Source organism: Homarus americanus, unplaced genomic scaffold (assembly GCF_018991925.1).
Source record: "Homarus americanus isolate GMGI-L3 unplaced genomic scaffold, GMGI_Hamer_2.0 scaffold60624, whole genome shotgun sequence".
NCBI classification, from domain to species: Eukaryota; Metazoa; Arthropoda; class Malacostraca; order Decapoda; family Nephropidae; genus Homarus; species Homarus americanus.
This window is the reverse complement of record NW_024751924.1, coordinates 251,058-275,535: the sequence shown is the minus strand read 5'-3', so window position 1 is coordinate 275,535 and position 24,478 is coordinate 251,058. Positions and strand designations below refer to the sequence as shown.

Below are 24,478 nucleotides of genomic sequence, written 5' to 3'. Positions count from 1 at the left end.
GGAGAGAGAACCACAAACAGAGAACTATGATCCGCCCATAATAACTACGACAGCTGACGACCATATAATCCTGACACCTCCTGACACCTCCTGACACCTCTTGACACCTTGACACTCCTGACACCTCTTGACACCTCCTCCTGACACCTCCTGACACCTCCTGGCACCTCTGACACCTCCTGACACCTCCTGACACCTCTTGACACCTCTTGACACCTCCTGACACCTCCTGACACCTCCTGACACCTCTTGACACCTACTGACACCTCCTGACACCTCCTGACACCTCCTGACACCTCCTGACACCTCCTGACACAAGCAACATCTCACACGGACACCTGATTTATATTATTAACTCCATGAAGATTATATATCAACTTATATGACCTAAATTGACAGATAATTTAACGTCTTCTTTATATAATTCCACCTTTTTACAGTAATTATGTCTATGTCATTCTACACTTTGCTCTAGGTGTGGTTAGGTTAGGTTAGGTTAGTTTGTATTAATAAGGACCTATTTTAAGATTAATTATTTCTTAGTTAATTTCTGATATTTAATTTATTTGATTTAAATTTTTTAATATTTCTGTTTACCTGATTATGTTAATTTGTCGATTATTTAGTTAATTATTGTGATTATGTAAATGATTTAATTATTCATTTGTTCTTCATCTATAACTATGTTTACGGTTATTTAGTTGTATAATTGTTGTTGTTAGTGTGTGAGGTGATTCAGCGGCCGGGGTCATTAAACATTGTTAACTAGTTATACAGAGTTAACTCCAGTACAGTGTTGAGTGTTGTTATACTTTTCACTAAATTAATAAAACGGTTTTTTTATTTTTTCATTATAATTCCATCGTAAAATCCTGTTAAAAATATGTCTGCAAGCGTGACGTCATGAGAGGTCCACTATAATTAACCTGGCGGCCAAAGTTGGTTCACTACAGCTACACTTCATATTTTTTTCCTCAAAAACTTCAATGGCGTAAATTCCTACAGTAATTAAACAACACAACCTAAAATGGTCACCAGTATAAAGATCTTGGCGTCTTCCTTATAGAGGCAGCTGGTGACGGCTGAGACAACATGACTTACCTTAGTGAGAAGGTTGATCATCTCGAGGGAACGCTCTGGGTGTTCTTGGGGTGGTGGCGGATCCTTGGACACTTGCTGGGATCCTTGGAGGCCCGCGGAGCCTACGCCCTCCTCCTGCCGCAGGATCTCGGCGATCCGCTCCCTGCGGCGGATGTTCTCCATGACCTGCTTCTCCAGCACCTTCCTGGGGATGTGGTCCTTGACCAGGTAGCCGCGGTTACGGATGAGGGTGTCGAGCTGCTCCTGAGCCTTACACACGTTGGCCTCGGGGTCCTGCTGCTCCCCTGTCTCCACGTCCTCCTCCAGGGGCGCCGTCTCCCCCGGGGGCCTCAGTCTGATGCTGACCGTCTTGCTGGTGCCTTGACCGGTGATGGTGGGCGGGGCGGGCACGGGGATGGGCGGCAGGCTGGAGTGGGACACGGTGGGCACGGGGACACCCCGCCCTCCCGTGGCCGCGTCAGCGTCCACCGTCACCGTCTCCAGCGACATGGGCGACTTTTCGTCATCCTTGTCAGCCTGGCGGGCGTCCCGGGGGTCTCGCCTCGTCCACAGCCGCAGGATGGCGTCTCTAACTCCTCGCCAGGGGCCGGCCTCCATGGCGCCCCTGGGCCACCTTAGCCAGTGGCCAGTGTGGCCATGGCAGGGCCACCTCTTCACCGCCGCCTACAGGCCATGGCGCAGCCGTGTCCTCACGGCGGCCCCAGCTACCAGAAGGTGTGCGGGGCCGCGGGCTCAGGAACCATCGCCTCACGACCTTCACACACACCACACCACTACACTCTTCTGGGGTCGTCGATGACAAGGAGGAATTTTGTTCATTGAGCAATAATATGGTGAAGCACCAAGACTTTCCCTCTCACTGTACTAACACTGAACACTGGCTGCCCCTCACTAACACACACATCACCGCCTCAACCATTGAGCATCACACAAACTTTTGAGCACAATTGTTGTAAGTTCCTCACAACTCCCACGACGTGAAGGTCATGTGGGACAGATGACACGTGGGGTCAGATGAGGTCAAGAGAGGCGACTGAGAGGTCACAGACTAACACAGAAAAAAATGGTTCGAGTCACCACTGCTAGGAGTGAAATATCAAGAGACTTGAAAGTTCACCCGAGGAGTCACAGTACACGGCTGAGTGACCCATGTTATATTCTTCTCTTCCACGGGTCAAGAATAGCACAGGTCAGGGTACTTCGTAGTGACGTATAGAAGGTCAAAGGTCAGAGAGAGCGACGCGTGAGAGGTGAGGTTAGGTCACGACGCACCAGGAGGTCACTGAGCGTATCAACTCAAAGGCACTGGACTCCCGAATGCTGCAGGGGTCACCAACCCTCACCAGCCCGACCAACACATCTGGAGGGAGACGAAACAAACATTACAAAACAAGGTAGAGGTGTTAGCTGGCTCTCTCTCTCACACAAGATAAACACGAAGGTAAATGTTACCTCAGAGGTGTGTGTCCCGCCTCCCGCCGCCGTGACGGATGTAGGTGTCAGGTCAGGGTATGTTGCTGTCTGTTACACCTCACCCACTACACCTACACTTATATTTGCTCGCTATACCTACACCCATGCTTATACCTGCCCACTACATGCTTATACCTGCCCACTACATGCTTATACCTGCCCACTACATGCTTATACCTGCCACCTACACTCAAGCTTATACTTGCCACCTACACTCAAGCTTATACCTGCCACCTACACTCAAGCTTATACCTGCCCACTACATGCTTATACCTGCCCACTACATGCTTATACCTGCCACCTACACTCAAGCTTATACCTGCCACCTACACTCAAGCTTATACCTGCCCACTACATGCTTATACCCACCTACACTCAAGCTTATACCTGCCACTACCTCAAGCTTATACCTGCCACCCCACTCAAGCTTATACCTGCCACCTACACTCAAGCTTATACCTGCCTACACTCAAGCTTATACCTGCCACCTACACTCAAGCTTATACCTGCTACACCTACACAGTCTATATAAATCCAAACAGAGACAAAACCTAAACAACAAAAACAAATAAATTACAAAAACAGACGAAGGGATAAAAATAATATGACAAAAACCAAAACCAAAAAACTGAATAAATTATATACTGTACACCTGAACACACCTGAATCAATTATACTTCACAGTCAGTTATAAAACAAAACAATGTATGTGTATAATGACGCTTGTGTGTGTGTGTGTGTGTGTGTGTGTGTGTGTGTGTGTGTGTGTGTGTGTGTGTGTGTGTGTGGTGTGTGTGTGTGTGTTTTACTCTCTCCTCCCCAACTAGGAATGAAAACAAAATATCAAGATGAATTATATACCAAAAGATGCTCTCTTGAGTAATGGTTTCACGGCTTATTAGTAAACACAGAGCACAGGACAGCTTCATTTATCAAAGGGCGTATGAGCTGTGTTAGGAGAAAAACATGGAAGGTTTGTGTATGTAAGAAGTCAACACACACACACACACACACACACACACACACACACACACACACACACACACACACACACACACACACACACACACACACACACACACACAGCCAACCTTCTTGTCATTATAACAATGGCTTCGTTAAAAAGGGGTGAAAAAAATCAATTCAATTTCATTCTGTTGCCAATGTTCAGGGGAAATAGCACCATTGTCACCACTGTAACCTCACTGTTGTTGCCAATGGAATAGCTCCTCGAACACCACTATGATTTCTCCAGTAACTTTGGCACCATTATAATCGATATAAAACACTGCCTTTATTTACTTGAACCATTGGAATGTATAAGTGGTTTTGACTGTAACTGTAAATTTAGTAACTGTTAGAACCACTGGCACCATTGTAGTCCTGTATGATTACCATTGTATTAACTATAACAGAGAGCTAAGATAACACGTACCAATGTAATCTAGGTGTACCAATGGAATACTCAGGAACGATAGAGTGATATCAAATTTAACCTCCATTATCAGTGAAAATGTTACCACTAACACCAATGTAATTTTGTGTGGGGACCATTGGAATGATAGATATTTAGCTGTAGATTAAAAACTTAACTACTCAGCTCACGGCTATAATTAAAAGCTTTCGTGATGGTACTATAAGCTTTAGCGTTTTAGCTGTCGTCATAGCAGATGAAAACCTTGATTTTTTTGGCCATATTAAAAATTATCTCAAAAACTCACTAATTTACAACACACACACACACACACACACACACACACACACACACACACACACACACACACACACACACACACTAACCTCCTCTACACCACCTACACACCCTACACCTACATCCCTCACCTCCCCACACCCTTAATGTGACCCCCCTCTAATGATAAAATTCCTAAGATAATGAATCGTTATAGACTATGGAGGTTATTGCAACCCTGATGACCTCACAGCCATGGTAGGAAGGTCAATAATAATTATGGTTGGCGCACAGTGACCTGATGTTGTCATTATGGTGGTAAGTAGTGAAGATGGTGATGAGGTGTGAGTGTTGGTGATAAATTGTCCCTATTCTCCTCCTCCTTGAGATGGTTGTTATTAGCCAACACAGTGAGAAAAACTAGCCAGTTGAAGGAGAAACTAGCCAATACAGCTTGAAAATAGCCAAGGTAACCTAAATTTAGCCCAAACAGCCTGAAGTTAGCCAACACAGACCTGAAACTAGTCAATATAACCAAAAACTATCCAACGAGGTGAGAAAACCACAACCAGAGAGAGAGGTGTTGAATATCTCTGTTTTTTTTTATTTCCGGGATTCGAACCTTGGTGGATGCCATGTGCCGTCTCTCCTACAACCACACAACCAACATAACAAAGATAACATACATACACACACACACATACATACATACATACACACATACATACATACATACACATACATACATACATACATACATACATACATACATACATACATACATACATACATCGAACCAAGGTCAAGAGGTGTATTCTGGGTCACCTCACAACAAGTCATGAACAAGATAACACCCCTGACCTGCACTAATCCTCTCAACGCTATACTTTACGTCTGGCGTTAGCAACGTCAGGCGAAGGTCAGATTAGTGTTATGTATTTTGATTTTAACACCACTGAGTATGATGGTTTAACCCTTTGAGGATGATGGTTTAACCCTAACCTAACCTAACCTAACCTAACCTAACCTAATCTAACCTGACCTAACCTAACCTAACCTAATCTAACCTAACCTAACCTAACCTAACCTAACCTAACCTAACCTAACCTAACCCAACTATCTACCCCAGCCCACCTGTGTGTGTGTGTGTCGTGTTCTGAACGTGTGACTGACCTGCCTAAAGCCTGAGTGATCTGCTGTGACATGCGAGGTCATATGACAGCTGGCATACGTGGCGTGACAGTCCATGGGGTAATAGATCGAGTGAGTCTCCTGGTCACTTGAAGACAGACAGACAGACAGACAGAAAGACAGAAACAGTACTAGACAGATAGACAGACAGACAGACAGTACTTCTTATAGTGTCAAATATAAGACATAAGTTACCATTGTTTTTTATTTATTTTTTATCCTTCGTTGAACTTGGCTGAAGTGTGTGTGTTTGCGTGCACAGGATCTTGATGTGATTTACTATGAAAAAATTGTTGAACATTTTACCCTTCCTCCTCCTTCCTCCCCCACCCACCTCCCCCACCCCTTCCCTCCCCCACCTTCCCCCACCCCACCTTCACCCCACCCCCCACCTTCCCCCACCACCCCACCCCCCTCGCGTATCCTGTCAACTGTGGTGAATCACATGCTAAAATACAGGTAATTTCAGCAGGTAAATAAAATTAGTGTGGTTTATGCTGAAGGGGAGGGAGGGAAGGCAGGAGTGGAGGGAGGAGGAGGGTGGAGGGAGGTGAAGGGAACAGGGGGAGAGTGGAGGGGAGGAGGTGAAGGGAACGAGGGGGAGGGAGGTGAAGAGAGGAGGAGGAGGTGAAGGAACGAGGGAGGGAGGTGAAGAGGGAACGAGGGAGGAGGGGGGTGGAGGTGAGGGAACGAGGGGGAGGTGAAGGGAACAGGGAGGGAGGTGAAGGGGAACGGGGGGAGGGACAGGGGGGGAGGTGGAGGAGGGTGGAGGAGGGGGTGGAGAGGTGGAGAGTGGAAGGTATAGAAGGGGTGAAAGGTGAGGAGGAGGTGGGTGGGGAGGAAGGAGGGAGGGGGGAGGTGGAGTGGGGAGAGGGAGGGAAGAGGTAGGGGAGGTGGAGGGGAGGAGGAGAGGAGGGAAGAGTAGGGAGGGACCATCTATCAATATTACAATACCTTTGAAAATGTTGCCTCAAAACACTCTGGGAAGAGGCACTCAGAGGAGATGCACTCAACCACACACACACTAACACACGCCACCACTATGCCTCGCTGTACACCGATGTTTGTGTCTGACTCCCACACACACCACACACACACACACACACACACACACACACACACACACACACACACCAGGTCTAACAACACCTAATACTTGTACTTAAACTTGATGAAAATTCTGTGTTAAAATTTTAGTCTCACAGATATTACAAATTAAGAGAAGTATTCAGTTTGTGGGTTGCCAAGAAAAATGGGTAAGTGGCGTCTTTTTATAACTGGGTAAGTGAACAAGATGGTGAGGGTGGGTGGGGGGTGGGTGGTGGGTGGGTGAGGGTGGGAGGGTGGTGGTGAGGGAGGAAACCTGGATGTAGGGAAGAGGGGTGAAAGTGGGGAAGGATGAGGGGAGATAAGGAGAGGTGGCTGTATACATTGTGAGATGCTGATGAATAAGGATGTTATCGTGTGTGTGTTTGTGTGTGTGTGTGTGTGTGTGTGTGTGTGTGTGTGTATGTGTGTGTGTTGTGTCATGAAACAGATAAAATAAAAATAAAAGTTGGGTGAGTGTTTCTGATGGTGACACACACACACCTGTGTAGTTCTTGGGATATCTTGCATTCTTAACACACACACACACACACACACACACACACACACCTCCACACACCCCTACACACACACACACACACACACACACACACACACACACACACACACACACTCCCACACACACACACACACACACACACACACACACACACACACACACACCTGTCTTGGTAGTTCTTGGGATATCTTACATTCTTGGTACTGCACACACACACACACACACACACACACACACACACACACACACACACACACACACACACACACACACACACACACACACACACACACACACACACACACACACACACACACACACACACACCCACACACACACACACACACACACACACACACACACACACACACACACACACACACACACACACACACACACACACACCTAATACAACTGATACCATGCATTTAAGACGTCTCTTTCTGGCACTGTCTACTGTAGCTGTTTTGGGGAGGGCATAGGACCCCCTCCCCCACCAAGTCACCAATTGCAAGGATTGATCATCAACTCTGACGAGAGAGAGAGAGATGTGGTTTGCATCTCACGACCAGGCCACCACTACTACAGGGGATGTGTCGTAGGTCGTCTCGTCTTCCCACAAGTGACGACTACACCGTGACGATACTCGAGCTATTTATTTTCACTCAATAAACACAGACAGACAGAAGGATAGACAGACGAGACAGAAGATAGACAGACAGACGGAGAGAAGGATAGACAGACAGATTGACAGACAGACAGACAGAAGGATAGACAGACAGACAGAAGGATAGACAGACAGAAGGATAGACGACAGACAGAAGGATAGACAGACGAGACAGAAGGATAGACAGACAGAAGGATAGACAGACAGACAGAAGGATGGACAGACAGACAGAAGGATAGACAGACAGAAGGATAGACAGACAGACAGAAGGATAGACAGACAGACAGAAGGATAGACAGACAGAAGGATGACAGACAGACAGAAGGATGAACAGACAGATTGACAGACAGACAGACAGAAGGATAGACAGACAGATTGACAGACAGACAGACAGAAGGATAGACAGACAGATTGGACAGACAGACAGAAGGATAGGACAGACAGGATTGACAGACAGACAGACAGAAGGATAGACAGACAGGATTGACAGACAGACAGACAGAAGGATAGACAGACAGATGACAGACAGATTGGACAGGACAGACAGACAGAAGGATAGACATGACAAACAGACACTGGGAATCCTGGGAAGACGAAGGAGGACATCCCAGAGAGAGAGAGAGAGAGAGAGAGAGAGAGAGAGAGAGAGAGAGAGAGAGAGAGAGAGGGGAGGAGAGAGAGAGAGAGATAATCATTGTGTTTGTTTTTATCATCTATAAATAATTAGTTTATTTGTTCATTAATTTATTTGTTTGTAATTTTTTTTTGTTTCTTGTTTATTTCATTGTTTTGTTTATTTATTTGTTTATATACATATTTCTTTGTTTGTTTACGTCTGTTTTCCTCAATGTTTCAGCGTTTGTTTGGTCATCTTGTAACAGTCAGAAGGAGAGAGGTAGTTAGAGGAGTTAATGGTAGCTAATAAGGTGGATAATTGCCTCCCTGGTCATTAAGTGCTCTCTTGGGGGTCCACTGTTTTTGTTTCTATATTTCGATTCATTGTTTCGACTTCTTAAAACTCTCGCTTGTTTGTTTGTTTGGGGGGTTGTTTATGAGTGTTTGTGAGTGTGTCTGTTTGTTGTATGTGTGTGTCTTGTGTGTATTTATTTGTGTGTGTTTGTTTGTTTGTGTTTGTTTGTTTGTGTTTGTGTCTTTGTTATTGAAATATGTATTGTGGTTAAATGGAGAGAGAGAGAGAGGAGAGAGAGAGAGAGAGAGAGAGAGAGAGAGAGAGAGAGAGAGAGAGAGAGAGAGAGAGAGGAGAGAGAGAGAGAGAGAGAGAGAGAGAGAGAGAAGAGAGAGAGAGAGAGAGAGAGAGAGAGAGAGAGAGAGAGAGAATTAGTTGCACCACACCCACCTATGATAAGCCTACACCATTGCCTAGATTATCACCACAGTAATTATCGTCGGCTCTGATAAACTCGCCCTAAATAAAATAAAAATTTCCTACGTTGTAAAATTATTCATCACTGTAGAATTATTCACTAGCGAAATTATTATGTTCAACAAAATAAAAAAATTAAGTAAAAATCAACTAAAAAAAAATTCATGTCAGCTTAAAAACAACAACAAAAAATAGCAAAAACACTTAAAAAAAATATATATATAGAAAATAATGAATAAAAAAAAATAATCAAAATGCTATAGACAATATTTTTTAACTTAATTGTTAATGCTGCAAAATGTGTTAAGTCACTAAAACAATTCTAAAATACAGATTAATACATATTTATGTATAATACAACAAAGACAAAATTCTCTCTCTCTTTCTCTCTCAATTATCTCACTCTCTTTAATCTTCCAGTGCATCTTATGAATAAATAAAGAAACAATTTATTATTCAGCTAAAACAAACGGTTCAAACTTGGCGCCATTCACGTCTATTATGACACATCTGCCCCCTGATTGGCCCATAGACGTCCCATTGAGAAAAGATCTGCCACCTGATTGGTCCATTATTATATATTTTATTATTAGACGTCCCATTGAGAAAGATCTGCCACCTGATTGGTCCATAGACGTCCCATTGAGAAAGATCTGCCACCTGATTGGTCCATAGACGTCCTGAGAAAGATCTCCGATTGTCCTGACGTCCCATTGAGAAAGATCTGCCCTGATTGGTCCATAGACGTCCCATTGAGAAGATCTGCCACCTGATTGGTCCATAGACGTCCCATTGAGAAAGATTCGCCACCTGATTGGTCCATAGACGTCCCATTGAGAAAGATCTGCCACCTGATTGGTCCATAGACGTCCCATTGAGAAAGATCTGCCACCTGATTGGTCCATAGACGTCCCATTGAGAAAGATCTGCCACCTGATTGGTCCATAGACGTCCCATTGAGAAAGATCTGCCACCTGATTGGTCCATAGACGTCCCATTGGAGAAAGATCTGCCACCTGATTGGTCCATAGACGTCCCATTGGAAAGATCTGCCTTGACGTCCCATTGAGAAGATCTGCCACCTGATTGGTCCATAGACGTCCCATTGAGAAAGATCTGCCACCTGATTGGTCCATAGACGTCCCATTGAGAAAGATCTGCCACCTGATTGGTCCATAGACGTCCCATTGAGAAAGATCTGCCACCTGATTGGTCACCTCCGCTCCCTAATAAACAAACTGGGACAGAGAGACAGCGATCAGTGTCAACATTAGCGGGGATCGTGTTATAGCTTGAGAGAGAGAGAGAGAGAGAGAGAGAGAGAGAGAAAGAAGAAGATAAAGAGCAACAAGGAATAATAGGAAAAAAACAAGAGAAGGAAATGGAAGAGAAAAGAGAATCAAGAAGAGGAGAATAATGGAAGAAATGGAAGAGGAAATTGAGGAGGAAGAAGGAAGAGGAAAGGAAGGGGAGTCAAGGAAGGATAAGAGGAAGAGAGGAAGAAGGGAGAAGACAGAGGAAAGGAAATACGAGAGAGAGGGAGAGAGAGAGAGAGAGAGAGAGGAGAGGAGGAGGGAGGTTTACCGCAGTTTCTCCTCCCAGCCAAACCCTGATCAATACAAGGGTTTGGCCTCCCCCACCCCCACTCCCACTCCCCTCACCCCCCACCTGTGGAAGCTAGTCAGCCACCCTGACCCCTATAATACTTGATCCCACTAATACCCCTGATTACCCTAATACCCCTGACCCCTAATACCTCCTGACCCCACTAATACCCCCCTGACCCTAATTAATACCCCCTGATTACCCTAGTAATTCTGACCCCTTAATACCCCCGGCCCCTTAATACCCCCTGACCCCATAATACCCCCTGACCCTAAAACCCCTGACCCCTTAATATCCCTGACCCCCCTAATACCCCTGAACCCCTAATACCCCCTGACCCCTAATACCCCCCTGACCCACTAATACCCCTGACCCCACTAATACCCCTGACCCCTAATACCCCCCTGACCCCTAATTAATACCCCTGACCCCCACTAATACCCCTGACCCCACTACCCCCTGACCTAATAATTCTGACCCCACTAATACCCCCTGACCCCCTATGCCCCTGACCCCCACTAATACCCCCTAGCCCCCATTAATACCCCTGACCCCCTAATACCCCCTGACCCCACTAATACCCCTGACCCCCCACTATACCCCAGACCCCCACTAATACCCCTGACCCCTAATACCCCCTGCCCCCTATCCCCCTGACCCCTAATACCCTGACCCCACTAACACCCCTGACCCCCCCTATACCCCTGACCCCCCTCACTTTACTAATACCCCTGACCCCTAATACCCCTGACCTATGCCCCCTGATTACCTAGTGCTCCTGACCCCTACCCCCCTATACCCCTATTTACTAATCTGTTACTATCCCCTGACCCCCCTATTGCCCCCTGACCCCCCACTAATACCCTGACCCTAATACTCCTGATCCCCACCTAATACCCCTGACCCCTAATACCCCTGACCTCTATCCCCTGACCCCCTAATGCCCCGACCCCTAGCCCTGACCCCTAATACTGACCCTATTACCCCTGACCCCTAATACCCCTGACCCTAATGCCCCAGCATATCCCCTGACCCCTAATACCCCTGACCCCACTAATACCCCCTGACCCCCCACTAGCTTATTTACCCCTAATACCCCTGACCCCCACTACATCCCCTGACCCCCACTAATGCCCTGACCCCTAATACCCCTGACCCCCACTAGCCTTTATTTCCCCCTAATACCCCTGACCCCCACTAATACTTTATTTACTAATGCCCCCTGACCCCACCTAATACCCCTGACCCCCACTAACTCATACCTGTGTGTTACTTGTGTGTTTTGAGAGAGAGCAATTAACACCTCAACACCTCCCAGCCTTTTCTCTCTCACTCATTCTTTCTCTCTCTCTCTCTCTCTCTCTCTCCTCTCTGTCTTGGTAATTAACAGATAGGTATTCCACCTCACCTGTGTCTCAAGTCTTGCCAATTTTTTTTCCTCTCTCTCTCTCTCTCTCTCTCTCTCTCTCCTGCTTCTCCCTCACTGCCTCTCACTTTCCTTCTCTCTATATCTTCTTTCCTACCTTCTGTTCCATCCTCCTCCCTCCCCTCCCTCCTCCCTGGCTGTGTGGTGAGTGTGTGTGGAGGTTGATGGAAAGGGAGATAGAACATATCTATCACCCCTGTGTGCGTGTGTGTGTGTGGAGATATCAGCACACACACACACACACAATACACACACACACACACACACACACACACACACACACACACACACACACACACACACAACCCAGTATTCAATAATCGTACCTACAATCCTCACTATAACACAAAATAACACTAACCAACATTACTCTCTTGCTTCTTAGTTCGAAAATCGTATTCCCTTAAGCCTAAAATCTCGCCCCTTCTTTTCTCTGGTCTCTCGAAGGGCGGTAATAAATGATATGTATAAACTATAGAATCTAAGAAATGTAGTAAAAACAAGCGAGGATCTTGGTGTTGAATCCCACACACACACACAGAAGAGGGAATCCAAACCTTCTTGAATCTATAAGTTGAGGAGGATTGTGGCGTTTATACTGTTCGATGAGTCTTTGTTTTTGTCCGAGTCTTGCATAGTCGACTTATTGTTTTGATGATGATAATGATAATGATGATGATTTTGATGATGATAATGATAATGATGATGATTTTGATGATGATAATGATAATGATGATGATTTTGATGATGATAATGATAATGATGATGATTTTGATGATGATAATGATAATGATGATGATTTTGATGATGATAATGATAATGATGATGATTTTGATGATGATAATGATAATGATGATGATTTTGATGATAATGATAATGATGATGATTTTGATGATGATAATATCTTCAACTGATAAAATTTGACATGATAATTTTCGTAATGAAGAAAATGCTAAACAAAACTACTTTAAATTATAACGATTATGAATAAAATTAGAATTACGAAAAGACAGTTACTACTACTACTACTACTACTACTTTTTTTAAACGTGCCTCAGCCTCCCAATAGCCACACCTTCGCCACCATTTATTTTACCTTAATATTAAATATCTAATACATAACAACTATCTATCTGTGTTAAATTAGTTGAGCCGCAGATCGATGCGGCATTCGGTGACTGTAGCCTCATAGTCGATATCTGCTACTGCTACTGCTACTACTACTACTACTACTACTACTACTGCTACTACTACTACTACTACTGCTACTACTACTACTACTAAACAACAAATCTTTGTTTACATCCGATATGACGTCATAACCTTGAATTACACGAACGGATTTATTGAAAACAACACAACTACACCAATTAGACACACACACACACACACACACACACACACACACACACACACACACACACACACACACACACACAAAGAGACATGATTGCCGCGTTCTTGTAACTAAGTCGCGATGTATGCATGCCAACGCTCACGAACGACCATTGAATCCAAAACATGAAAGGCGTAGCGAGAAGGATATCATTAAGGCTCACTTCCCTGTATTATAAACCCATATTACCGACTCTATGGTTATAATGGTGCAAGAGGGTGTTACGTGTCATAGTCTCAGGTGAGGATAACTTAATGACAGGTGTGAATAGTTAATTAATACGCATTGTCTACCTGGATTGTGTTGCCAGGTGTATTTTCGGGATTAGTTTAAATGTCTATCGCCTCTCAGCCGTATGTCTATTGGTAGCCATTTCGTAGGTGTTAATGATGATAATAAGCGAGTTATTAGTGGCAATTATACCTGTGTCACCTGTTGTATGTTGGTTAAGGGGTTAATTAGCGTGTATAGGTCTGTATGTACACCTGAATATATTTAATATATGTATATAATATTTTATTTACTATCCTGTGACACTTATGACACAGACAGACACTTATGACAGACACTTATGACAGACACTTATGACAGACACTTATGACACAGACAGACACTTATGACAGACACTTATGACAGACACTTATGACAGAACTTATGACAGACACTACGACACAGACAGACACCCCATGACAGACACTTATGACAGACACTTATGACAGACACTTATGACAGACACTACAAGACAACACTGACAGACACTTATCAAGACAGACACCTATGACAGACACTTATGACAGACACTTATGACAGACACTTATGACAAGACACTTAGACACAGACAGACACTTATGACAGACACTTATGACAGACACTTATGACAGACACCTAGACAGACACCTTATGACAGACACTTATGACAGACACTTATGACAGACACTTATGACAGACACTTAATGACACAGACAGACACTTATGACAGACACTTATGACAGACACTTATGACAGACACTTATGACAGACACTTAATGACACAGACAGACACTTATGACAGACACTTATGACAGACACTTATGACAGACACTTATGACAGACACTTACGACACAGACAGACACTTTGACAGACACTTATGACAGACACTTATGACACACTTATGACAGACACTTATGACAGACACTTATGACAGACACACAGACACTTAAGACAGACAGACACTTATGACAGACACTTATGACAGACACTATGACACACTTATGACAGACACTTAATGACACAGACAGACACTATGACAGACCTTATGACAGACACTTATGACAGACACTTATGACAGACACTTAATGACACAGACAGACACTTATGACAGACACTTAATGACACAGACAGACACTTATGACAGACACTTATGACAGACACTTATGACAGACACTTATGACGACACTTAATGACACAGACAGACACTTATGACAGACACTTATGACAGACACTTATGACAGACACTTATGACAGACACTTATGACAGACACTTAATGACACAGACAGACACTTATGACAGACACTTATGACAGACACTTATGACAGACACTTAATGACACAGACAGACACTTATGACAGACACTCATGACAGACACTTAGACAGACACTATGACAGACACTTATGACAGACACTATGACAGACACTTAAGACAGACACTTTAATGACACAGACAGACACTTATGACAGAACCTAATGACACAGACAGACACTTATGACAGACACTTATGACAGACACTTATGACAAGACACTTCAATGACACAGACAGACACTTATGACAGACACTTATGACAGACACTTATGACAGACACTTTATGACAGACACTTATGACAGACACTTATGACAGACACTCTGACAGACACTTAATGACACAGACAGACACTTAGTGACAGACACTTATGAGACAGACACTTATGACAGACACTATGACAGACACTTAATGACACAGACAGACACTTATGACAGACACCTTAATGACACAGACAGACACTTATGACAGACACTTATGACAGACACTTATGACAGACACCATGATAAGACACTTAATGACACAGACAGACACTTATGACAGACACTTATGACAGACACTTATGACAGACACTTCATGACAGACACTTATGACAGACACTTCATGACAGACACCTATGACAGACACTTAATGACACAGACAGACACTTATGACAGACACTTATGACAGACACTTATGACAGACACTTATGACAGACACTTAACGACACAGACAGACACTTCATGACAGACACTTATGACAGACACTTATGACAGACACTTATGACAGACACTTATGACAGACACTTATGACAGACACTTATGACAGACACTTAATGACACAGACAGACACTTATGACAGACACTTAATGACACAGACAGACACTTATGACAGACACTATGACAGACACTTATGACAGACACTTAATGACACAGACAGACACTTATGACAGACACTTATGACAGACACTTATGACAGACACTTAATGACACAGACACACATATGACAGACACCTTAATGACACAGACAGACACTTATGACAGACACTTATGACAGACACATTCATGACAGACACTTAATGACACAGACAGACACTTATGACAGACACTTAATGACACAGACAGACACTTATGACAGACACTTATGACAGACACATATGACAGACACTTACAATGACACAGACAGACACTTATGACAGACACTATGACAGACACTTATGACAGACACTTAATAACAGACAGACACTTAGAGGACAGACACTTATGACAGACACTTATGACAGACACTTAATGACACAGACAGACACTTATGACAGACACTTATGACAGACACTTAATGACACAGACAGACACTTATGACAGACACTTATGACAGACACTTATGACAGACACTTACGACACAGACAGACACATATGACGGACACTTACGACAGACACTTATGACACAGAACAGACACATATGACAGACACTTAGACGAACCTATGACACAGACAGACACTTATGACAGACACTTACGACACTCACACGGTCATGACACAAAACAAACACACTTTAATCAACACACTTAACAGACCACACGTTTTAAGTAGCCTCGGGACAGCACTTAAAAACACTTACCACTGTAACGAAAATAAGTAGAGAGAATTAAATGATAAATAATAATATAAATAAAAAACTATAAGTGGATAATAATGACGAAAAACACAGAATAATTACATAATACATAATAATTTGAGGAATAAGGAAATACGATGATAATATAAGTGAGGAAATATGAGAGAAATAATAACTAAGTGAAAAGATATAATAAATGATGGGGATAGAGTAGAAAATAGAATAATAATTGGTTGAAATATAAGAAGTAAGTGAGAGGTAATGAATGATAATAGGAAGATAAAGATGGAAATAATGAGAAAATGGTTGATAATTGTAAAAATAAACTTGATAAACGGAGACAATTAGGAAATGAGAGAGAGAGAGAGAGAGAGAGAGAGAGAGAGAGAGAGAGAGAGAGAGAGAGAGATTCATATAAAATGAAATAGAGAATAAGAGAGAGAAGGAGGAGAGAGAGAGAGGAGAGAGAGAGAGAGAGAGAGAGAGAGAGAGAGAGAGAGAGAGAGAGAGAGAGAGAGAGAGCCAGGTCACCATACCAAATCACCAAGTCAGGTCACCAGGTCAGGGCCCATAAATTGAGCTAATTAATGAGGTCAATTATGGCTATGGAGGGTTATTAAGTCATTAATAACCCCAACGACCTGTTATATGAGACATTAATTAAACCCTGAGCAGTAATTACCTCCGTGAAGAACAGTTTATATGACACGAAATTGTTCTTCATGTTACCAGAGAACATTATATGTAACGGAGTTGTTGTTCATTTAATTTAAGAACAATTTGTAATAAGAGTAAATTGTTCTACACGCCAGAGAACGCCACACACACACACACACACACACACACACACACACACTGCGGATACTGACTCACTTTTTCTTCACTCTTTCTTGTCGAATCATTGAGTACGTATGTCTCTCTCTCTCTCTAACTCTCTCTCTCTCTCCTCCTCCTCTCTCTCTATACCAAACCCTTTATCTCACTATTTCTCCCCCCTCACCTCCCCTCCCCATCTTTCTCCTCACCTCACCTCCTCCTTTCTCCCTCACCCTCACCTCCTCCCCATCTTTTCTCCTCACCCTCACCTCCCCTTCCCATCTTTCTCTCACCTCACCTCCTCCCACCTTTCTCCTCACCTCACCTCACCACCTTTTCTCCTCACCTCACCTCCCTCCCCACCTTTCTCCTCACTCACCCCCCTGAGTCATGATTCCCAATTTCCATAACTTTCACAATGGATCTTTTTAGATGTGTGTGTGTGTATGTGTGTGTGTGTGTGTGTGTGTGTGTGTGTGTGTATGTGTGTGTATGTGTGTGTGTGTGTGTGTGTGTGTGTGTGTGTGTGTGTAATAATAATAATAATAATAATATAATGGTTTATTGAGTTCTGCAGCCCGAAGGCTGAAAATATACATTGGACATAAATGACTTATTACATACATTGGTGGTTTAACAAAAGCCTTCATTAGAGAAAGGTAAAGGAACATACAGTGAACATACAGATTAATGGTGTTGAACAGCAAACTCGTAGTGTAGTAACTCCTCCAGATGGTGTTAGGAGGAACTCACGTGGTGTAGTAGTTCCTCAGATGGTGTTATGAGGGGCCTCACGTGGTGTAGTAATTCCTCCCAGATGGTGTTATGAGGGCCTGACGTGTGTAGCCTCACAGATGGTGTTATGAGGGGCCTGACGTGGTGTAGTAATTCCCTCACAGATGGTGTTATGAGGGCCTGACGTGGTGTAGTAATTCCCTCACAGATGGTGTTATGAGGGCCTGACGTGGTGTAATAATCCTCAGATGGTGTGATGAGGACCTCACGGTGTAGTAACTCACAGATGGTGTTATGAGGGGCCTGACGTGGTGTTGTAATTCCTCACAGATGGTATTATGAGGGACTTGACGTGGTGTAGTAATTCCCTCACAGATGGTGTTATGAGGAGCCTGACGTGGTGTAGTAATTCCTCACAGATGGTGTTATGAGGCCTGACGTGGTGTAGTAATTCCTCACAGATGGTATTATGAGGGGCCTGACGTGGTGTAGTAATTCTCACAGATGGTGTTATGAGGGGCCTGACGTAGTAATCACAGATGGTGTGATGAGGACCTCACGGTGTAATAACCTCACAGATGGTGTTATGAGGGACATGTGGTGTAGTAATTCCCTCACAGATGGTGTTATATGAGGAGGTGTGGCCCCAGGCCTTCCTATCGTAGACGGATTAACACATCGCTGGTTGTTGTTGGGTCTCACGGGCCGTTATCACTGGGTACCTGGGACCTCACTGTGTGAAGTTAGCTTGGGTACGACTGTTACTGTTGAGTTGTTCTCACTGATTAAGCACTGTTCACCAATGTTCACCTCTGTTTAACACTGGTTCCATTCCTTTCCTAAATGAAATTGTAACTTCTGGCGAGAACTTGTTGATATTCCGGTGGGGAGGAGGGTTCAGGGGAGGGGGTTATGGGCCAACTTAACAGTTGACCTGGCTGCTCTGAGAGGAGCGCCAGGTACGTCTTGACCCTTCGGTGGTCAAGGATGTAGTGTGTGTGTGTGTGTGTGTGTGTGTGTGTGGATATCTGCACATACACACACTAAAATTTTTATGTAAACGAGAAGCTAAATAATAATAATAATAAACAACTACAACAAAACTACACCATAACAAACACACCACAACACACCACAACACACCCTAGCACACCACAACATACACCACAGCACACCACAACACACCCTAGCACACCACAACACACCCTAGCACACCACAACACACCCTAGCACACCACAACACACCCTAGCACACCACAACACACCCTAGCACACCACAACACACCCTAACACACCACAACATACACCACAGCACACCACAACATACACCACAGCACACCACAACATACACCACAGCACACCACAAACATACACCACAACACACCCCAACATACACCACAACACACCACAACATACACCATAACACACCCCAACATACACCACAACACACCCAACATACACCACAGCACACCACAACATACACCATAACACACCCCAACATACCACAACACACCCCAACACACCCTAACACACTCTACAGCACACCACAACACCACAAAACACCCTAACACACTCTACAGCACACCACAACACACCACAACACACCCAAACACACTCTACAGCACACCACAACACACCACAACACACCCTAACACACTCTACAGCACACCACAACACACCACAACACACCCTAGCACACCACAACACACCCTAGCACACCACAACACACCACAACACACCTACACACTCAACAGCACGGAAAACACACATCCCTCACATAAGAGTTCCGACCCACTCTGCACAGACAGACAGACAGACAGACAGACAGACAGACAGACAGACAGACAGACAGACAGACAGACAGACAAACTGATTAACTTTACTTCCCTGGGGGGGGGGGTATAATGACCCCCCTGTCCTAATGAAGGGTTAATTACACCTTTGAGAAGAATTGGGTAGTTAGTGGTAGTTAGTGAGCGTGTCTTGGATTTGTTTAGGTTAGGTTAGGTTAGGTTAGGTTAGATTAGATTAGATTCGGTTAGGTTAGGTTAGATTAGATTAGATTAGGTTAGGTTGGGTTAGATTAGATTAGGTTGGGATTGGGTTAGATTAGATTAGATTGGGTTGGGTTAGGTTAGGTTAGATTAGATTAGATTAGATTAGATTAGATTGAGTTGGGTTAGGTTAGGTTAGATTAGATTAGGTTAGGTTAGGTTAGGTTAGATTAGGTTAGGTTAGGTTAGATTAGATTGAGTTGGGTTAGGTTAGGTTAGGTTGGGTTAGATTAAGATTAGGTTAAAATTGGTTTAGGTTTGGTTAGATTAGATTAGATTAGATTAGGTTAGGTTAGGTTAGATTAGATTAGGTTAGGTTAGGTTAGGTTAGGTTAGGTTAGGTTAGATTAGATTAGATTAGATTCGATTAGGTTAGGTTAGGTTAGATTAGATTAGATTAGATTAGATTAGGTTAGGTTAGGTTAAAATTTGTTCACAGGTAAATTAAAGGTCCCAGAACAGGTAAATTAAGAGCTGAAGTTGAATCACAGGTCACAGGTAAACGAGGCAATTAAACCTAACTACACCTACATCGGAAAGACCTTGTTAACCTTAAATACCTTCAATTATCGTCAGTGGGAAGTCTATAAGTGCCGTAAAGTGACTTAGATGTTAGTTCTAAGTGATAGTTTATTTCTAAGTAGAGATAAGAGGAAGTTGCGTCATATTTTCATGATATTTTTGGGTGTTTTACAATGTTGACGTCATGTTTGTTTTGATTCTAAGTGATGACGTCATGTTTGTTTTGATTCTAAGTGATGACGTCATTTTTGTTTTGATTCTAAGTGATGACGTCATGTTTGTTTTGATTCTGAGTGATGACGTCATGTTTGTTTTGATTCTAAGTGAAGACGTCATGTTTGTTTTGATTCTAAGTGATGACGTCATGTTTGTTTTGATTCTAAGTGATGACGTCATGTTTGTTTTGACTCTAATTGATGACGTCATGTTTGTTTTGACTCTAATTAATGACGTCATCTAATAGAATTAAATATTTTCCCAAACAAGACTTTTTTTTATTTGTTATTTTCCCTTCGTCAAAAAACAATAACTATCGTTCTTCCATACACCAGCCAGGCCTAATTACCTTCCCCAGGTAATTAACTATCAATTTAACAGGTGATGGGGACCAATTTAGTGTAATAAGCAGCGATAAATAATCCTTAATTAGTTAGATTACAATTCATTTAACTATGGGAACGTACGTGAAGTAGTGTACGTGGGGTTATGTACGTGGGGCTATGTACGTGAGGATGTGTGCGTGGGGCTATGTGCGTGGGGGATGTGTGCGTGAGGGCTATGTACGTGGGGATGTGTACGTGGGGATGTATGCGTGGGGCTCTGTGCGTGGAATGGTGTACGTGGGGCTGTGTACGTGATGGTGTACGTGGGGATGTGTACTTGGTGTTACTATATCTGCTATACACCGAACAGGTCACCAGGGGGCTACACCATGGGGCTACACCAAGGGGCTACGCCAAGGGGCTACATCATCCTGCCATCTTTCGCTAATAATATAACGCCATCTACGAGAAATAAGAGCACTGAATCCTCTTTAAAGTGATCGAATCCTGTTTAAAAGGAATCAAACCCCATAGAGGAATCCAAATCTATAGCGAGGAGAGGATCAAGGAGTCTCTTAAGAGGGTCTTTTGAGGGAAGGTTCGTGGGGGGGTCTGGCTTTAGGTCATAATACTTCTTTCACAGACCTAATCGTTTCTTTCAATCTCGTTTTCGCTCTTCTATCATTCCCTAATAATTTCTTCTTTCCTTCTTCTAAATCCTCTAGTCCTTCTTTCTCTTCAATCTCTTTTCTTGCATTCTCCTCCTCCTCCTCCTCCTCCTCCTCCTCCCCTCCTTCTCCTCCTCCTCCTCCTCCTCCCTCCTCCTCCTCCTCCTCCTCCTCCTTCTTCTCCTCCTCCTCCTCCTCCTCCTCCATTCTTTCATTGTTCCTTCCTATCTCTTCTTTCACTTGTTTCCTCTTGTTATCCTTCCCGTCTTTCCCATATTTACTGTTTATCTTCCTTCCTTCCCCTCACCCCTTACCTCTCCTCCCCCTTATACCTCTCCTTTCCCCCTCACCCCTTAAACCCCTCCCTTCCCCTCCCTCACCCCCCCACCAACTCAGAATTATATATATACAGTACAGTTTTTTTTTACAATACGTGTTGCAGAAAGTTGTTGATTGTTGCATAAACGTGATGCAACAAACGTGTCAACACAATATAGTTACGTACTGTATACACATACTGGCTGGTGAAAGAGATACGCCCAGATATAAATGGTTGTATTATGTATGTATGTATGTATGTATGTATGTATATTCAAGGTCACGGAAGGTCAGTGGTGTGAAATTATTGACCATTGACCTTAGGCCTGGAGTTTGACCTGACAGACAGACTAACTAACGGTGAGGCAATATCGGCGGTCACTGACAAATTGTGTTGGCATAACAGATGTTGGGGGGGGGGGGTCAATGGTTAGTGGCACTCTGGCACTCCGAGGTCAAGTTGTGTCTGGTGCTAGTATGAGAGAGAGGATACTACTACTACTACTACTACTACTTATCTCCCTCTCTTCATCTCTCCTCCCATCACATTGATTCTCACCTCTCCCTCACCTCATCCTCACCCTCTCCCTCATCTCTCCCTCACCTCTCCCTCACCCTCTCCCTCATCTCTCCCTCACCCTGGGTTCCTCCTGCTAAAAATGTTGTATTAATTAAGATAGGTCGCCCTGAAGGCCCTGAAGGAGCCAGGAGCTTCCCTTAACACCTCACCGAGTCTCTACGAGCTTCTTGGAGATGACCCTTTGTATATTAGGGAGTGTGACTGTGTTTTAAGGGAGTGTATCTTTGTTTTAAGGGAGTGTGACTGTGTTTTAAGGGAGTGTATCTTTGTTTTAAGGGAGTGTGACTGTGTTTTAAGGGAGTGTATCTTTGTTTTAAGGGAGTGTGACTGTGTTTTAAGGGAGTGTATCTTTGTTTTAAGGGAGTGTGACTGTGTTTTAAGGGAGTGTATCTTTGTTTTAAGGGAGTGTGACTGTGTTTTAAGGGAGTGTATCTTTGTTTTAAGGGAGTGTGACTGTGTTTTAAGGGAGTGTATCTTTGTTTTAAGGGAGTGTGACTGTGTTTTAAGGGAGTGTATCTTTGTTTTAAGGGAGTGTGACTGTGTTTTAAGGGAGTGTATCTTTGTTTTAAGGGAGTGTGACTGTGTTTTAAGGGAGTGTAAAGTGTATCTTTAAGGGAGTGTGACTGTGTTTTAAGGAGTGTCTTTGTTTTAAGAGTGTGACTGTGTTTTAAGGGAGTGTATCTTTGTTTTAGGGGTGTGACTGTGTTTAAGGGAGTGTATCTTTGTTTTAAGGGAGTGTGACTGTGTTTTAAGGGAGTGTATCTTTGTTTTAAGGGAGTGTGACTGTGTTTTAAGGGAGTGTATCTTTGTTTTAAGGGAGTGTGACTGTGTTTTAAGGGAGTGTATCTTTGTTTTAAGGGAGTGTGACTGTGTTTTAAGGGAGTGTATCTTTGTTTTAAGGGAGTGTGACTGTGTTTCAAGGGAGTGTATCTTTGTTTTAAGGGAGTGTGACTGTTTTAAGGGAGTGTTAGTGTTTCTTTTAAGGGAGTGTATATTTTTAAAGGGCGTGTTTGTCTGTGTTTTAAGGGCGTGTATCTGTTTTAAGGGAGTATATCTGTTTTAAGGGAGTTTTATACTTGCATGTACAGTATCGGATACTGTTAAGTAGTTGGGTTCCAATACTAACACAAGAGACGACTAATGATCACGGGTGACCAAATTAATCTTTTAAAAAAAAAAAAAAAATAATTCTGAAAATTCCCGCACTTCGTAATACAGGTTTTTCAGTTGTCGCTAAATGCCGTAACCTCATTAGATCCGCCTGCACAAGGGAATCGACATCAGCTTTAGGAAGAGTTAAGCAGCATTTCCTGTAAGCTGGTTGGTCATTGGGCTTCTGTTTACAAAATTCTGTTACGTGATTGGTCGTGGTGGAAAGACTTTGATATTAAGCTATTCCATTATTGGTTACTCGCTTTTTATGCACTCTGGTTGGTTGTCAAAAGGGATGTTTACAAAATTCTGTGCCCTGATTGGTCGAGGAAGGAAGATTCACGTTAAAAATATAAAAGTTGTTGAGTGTCCTAGAAAAAAAAGGGAGGGAGTAAAAGTG

The 24,478-nt window shown here is 43.5% G+C and overlaps 1 protein-coding gene across 1 annotated transcript in view; it reads right to left on the bottom strand.

Annotated features, from left to right (window-relative positions):
* LOC121854882 overlaps positions 1 to 24,478 on the bottom strand; it is a 100,423-nt gene that overhangs the window by 66,309 nt on the left and 9,636 nt on the right. The window contains exon 3 of the mRNA XM_042349692.1: positions 1,102 to 2,461. Coding sequence (XP_042205626.1) covers positions 1,102 to 1,698 — 597 coding nt within the window. The 5' untranslated portion in view covers positions 1,699 to 2,461. The remainder of the gene's footprint in view (positions 1 to 1,101; positions 2,462 to 24,478) is intronic.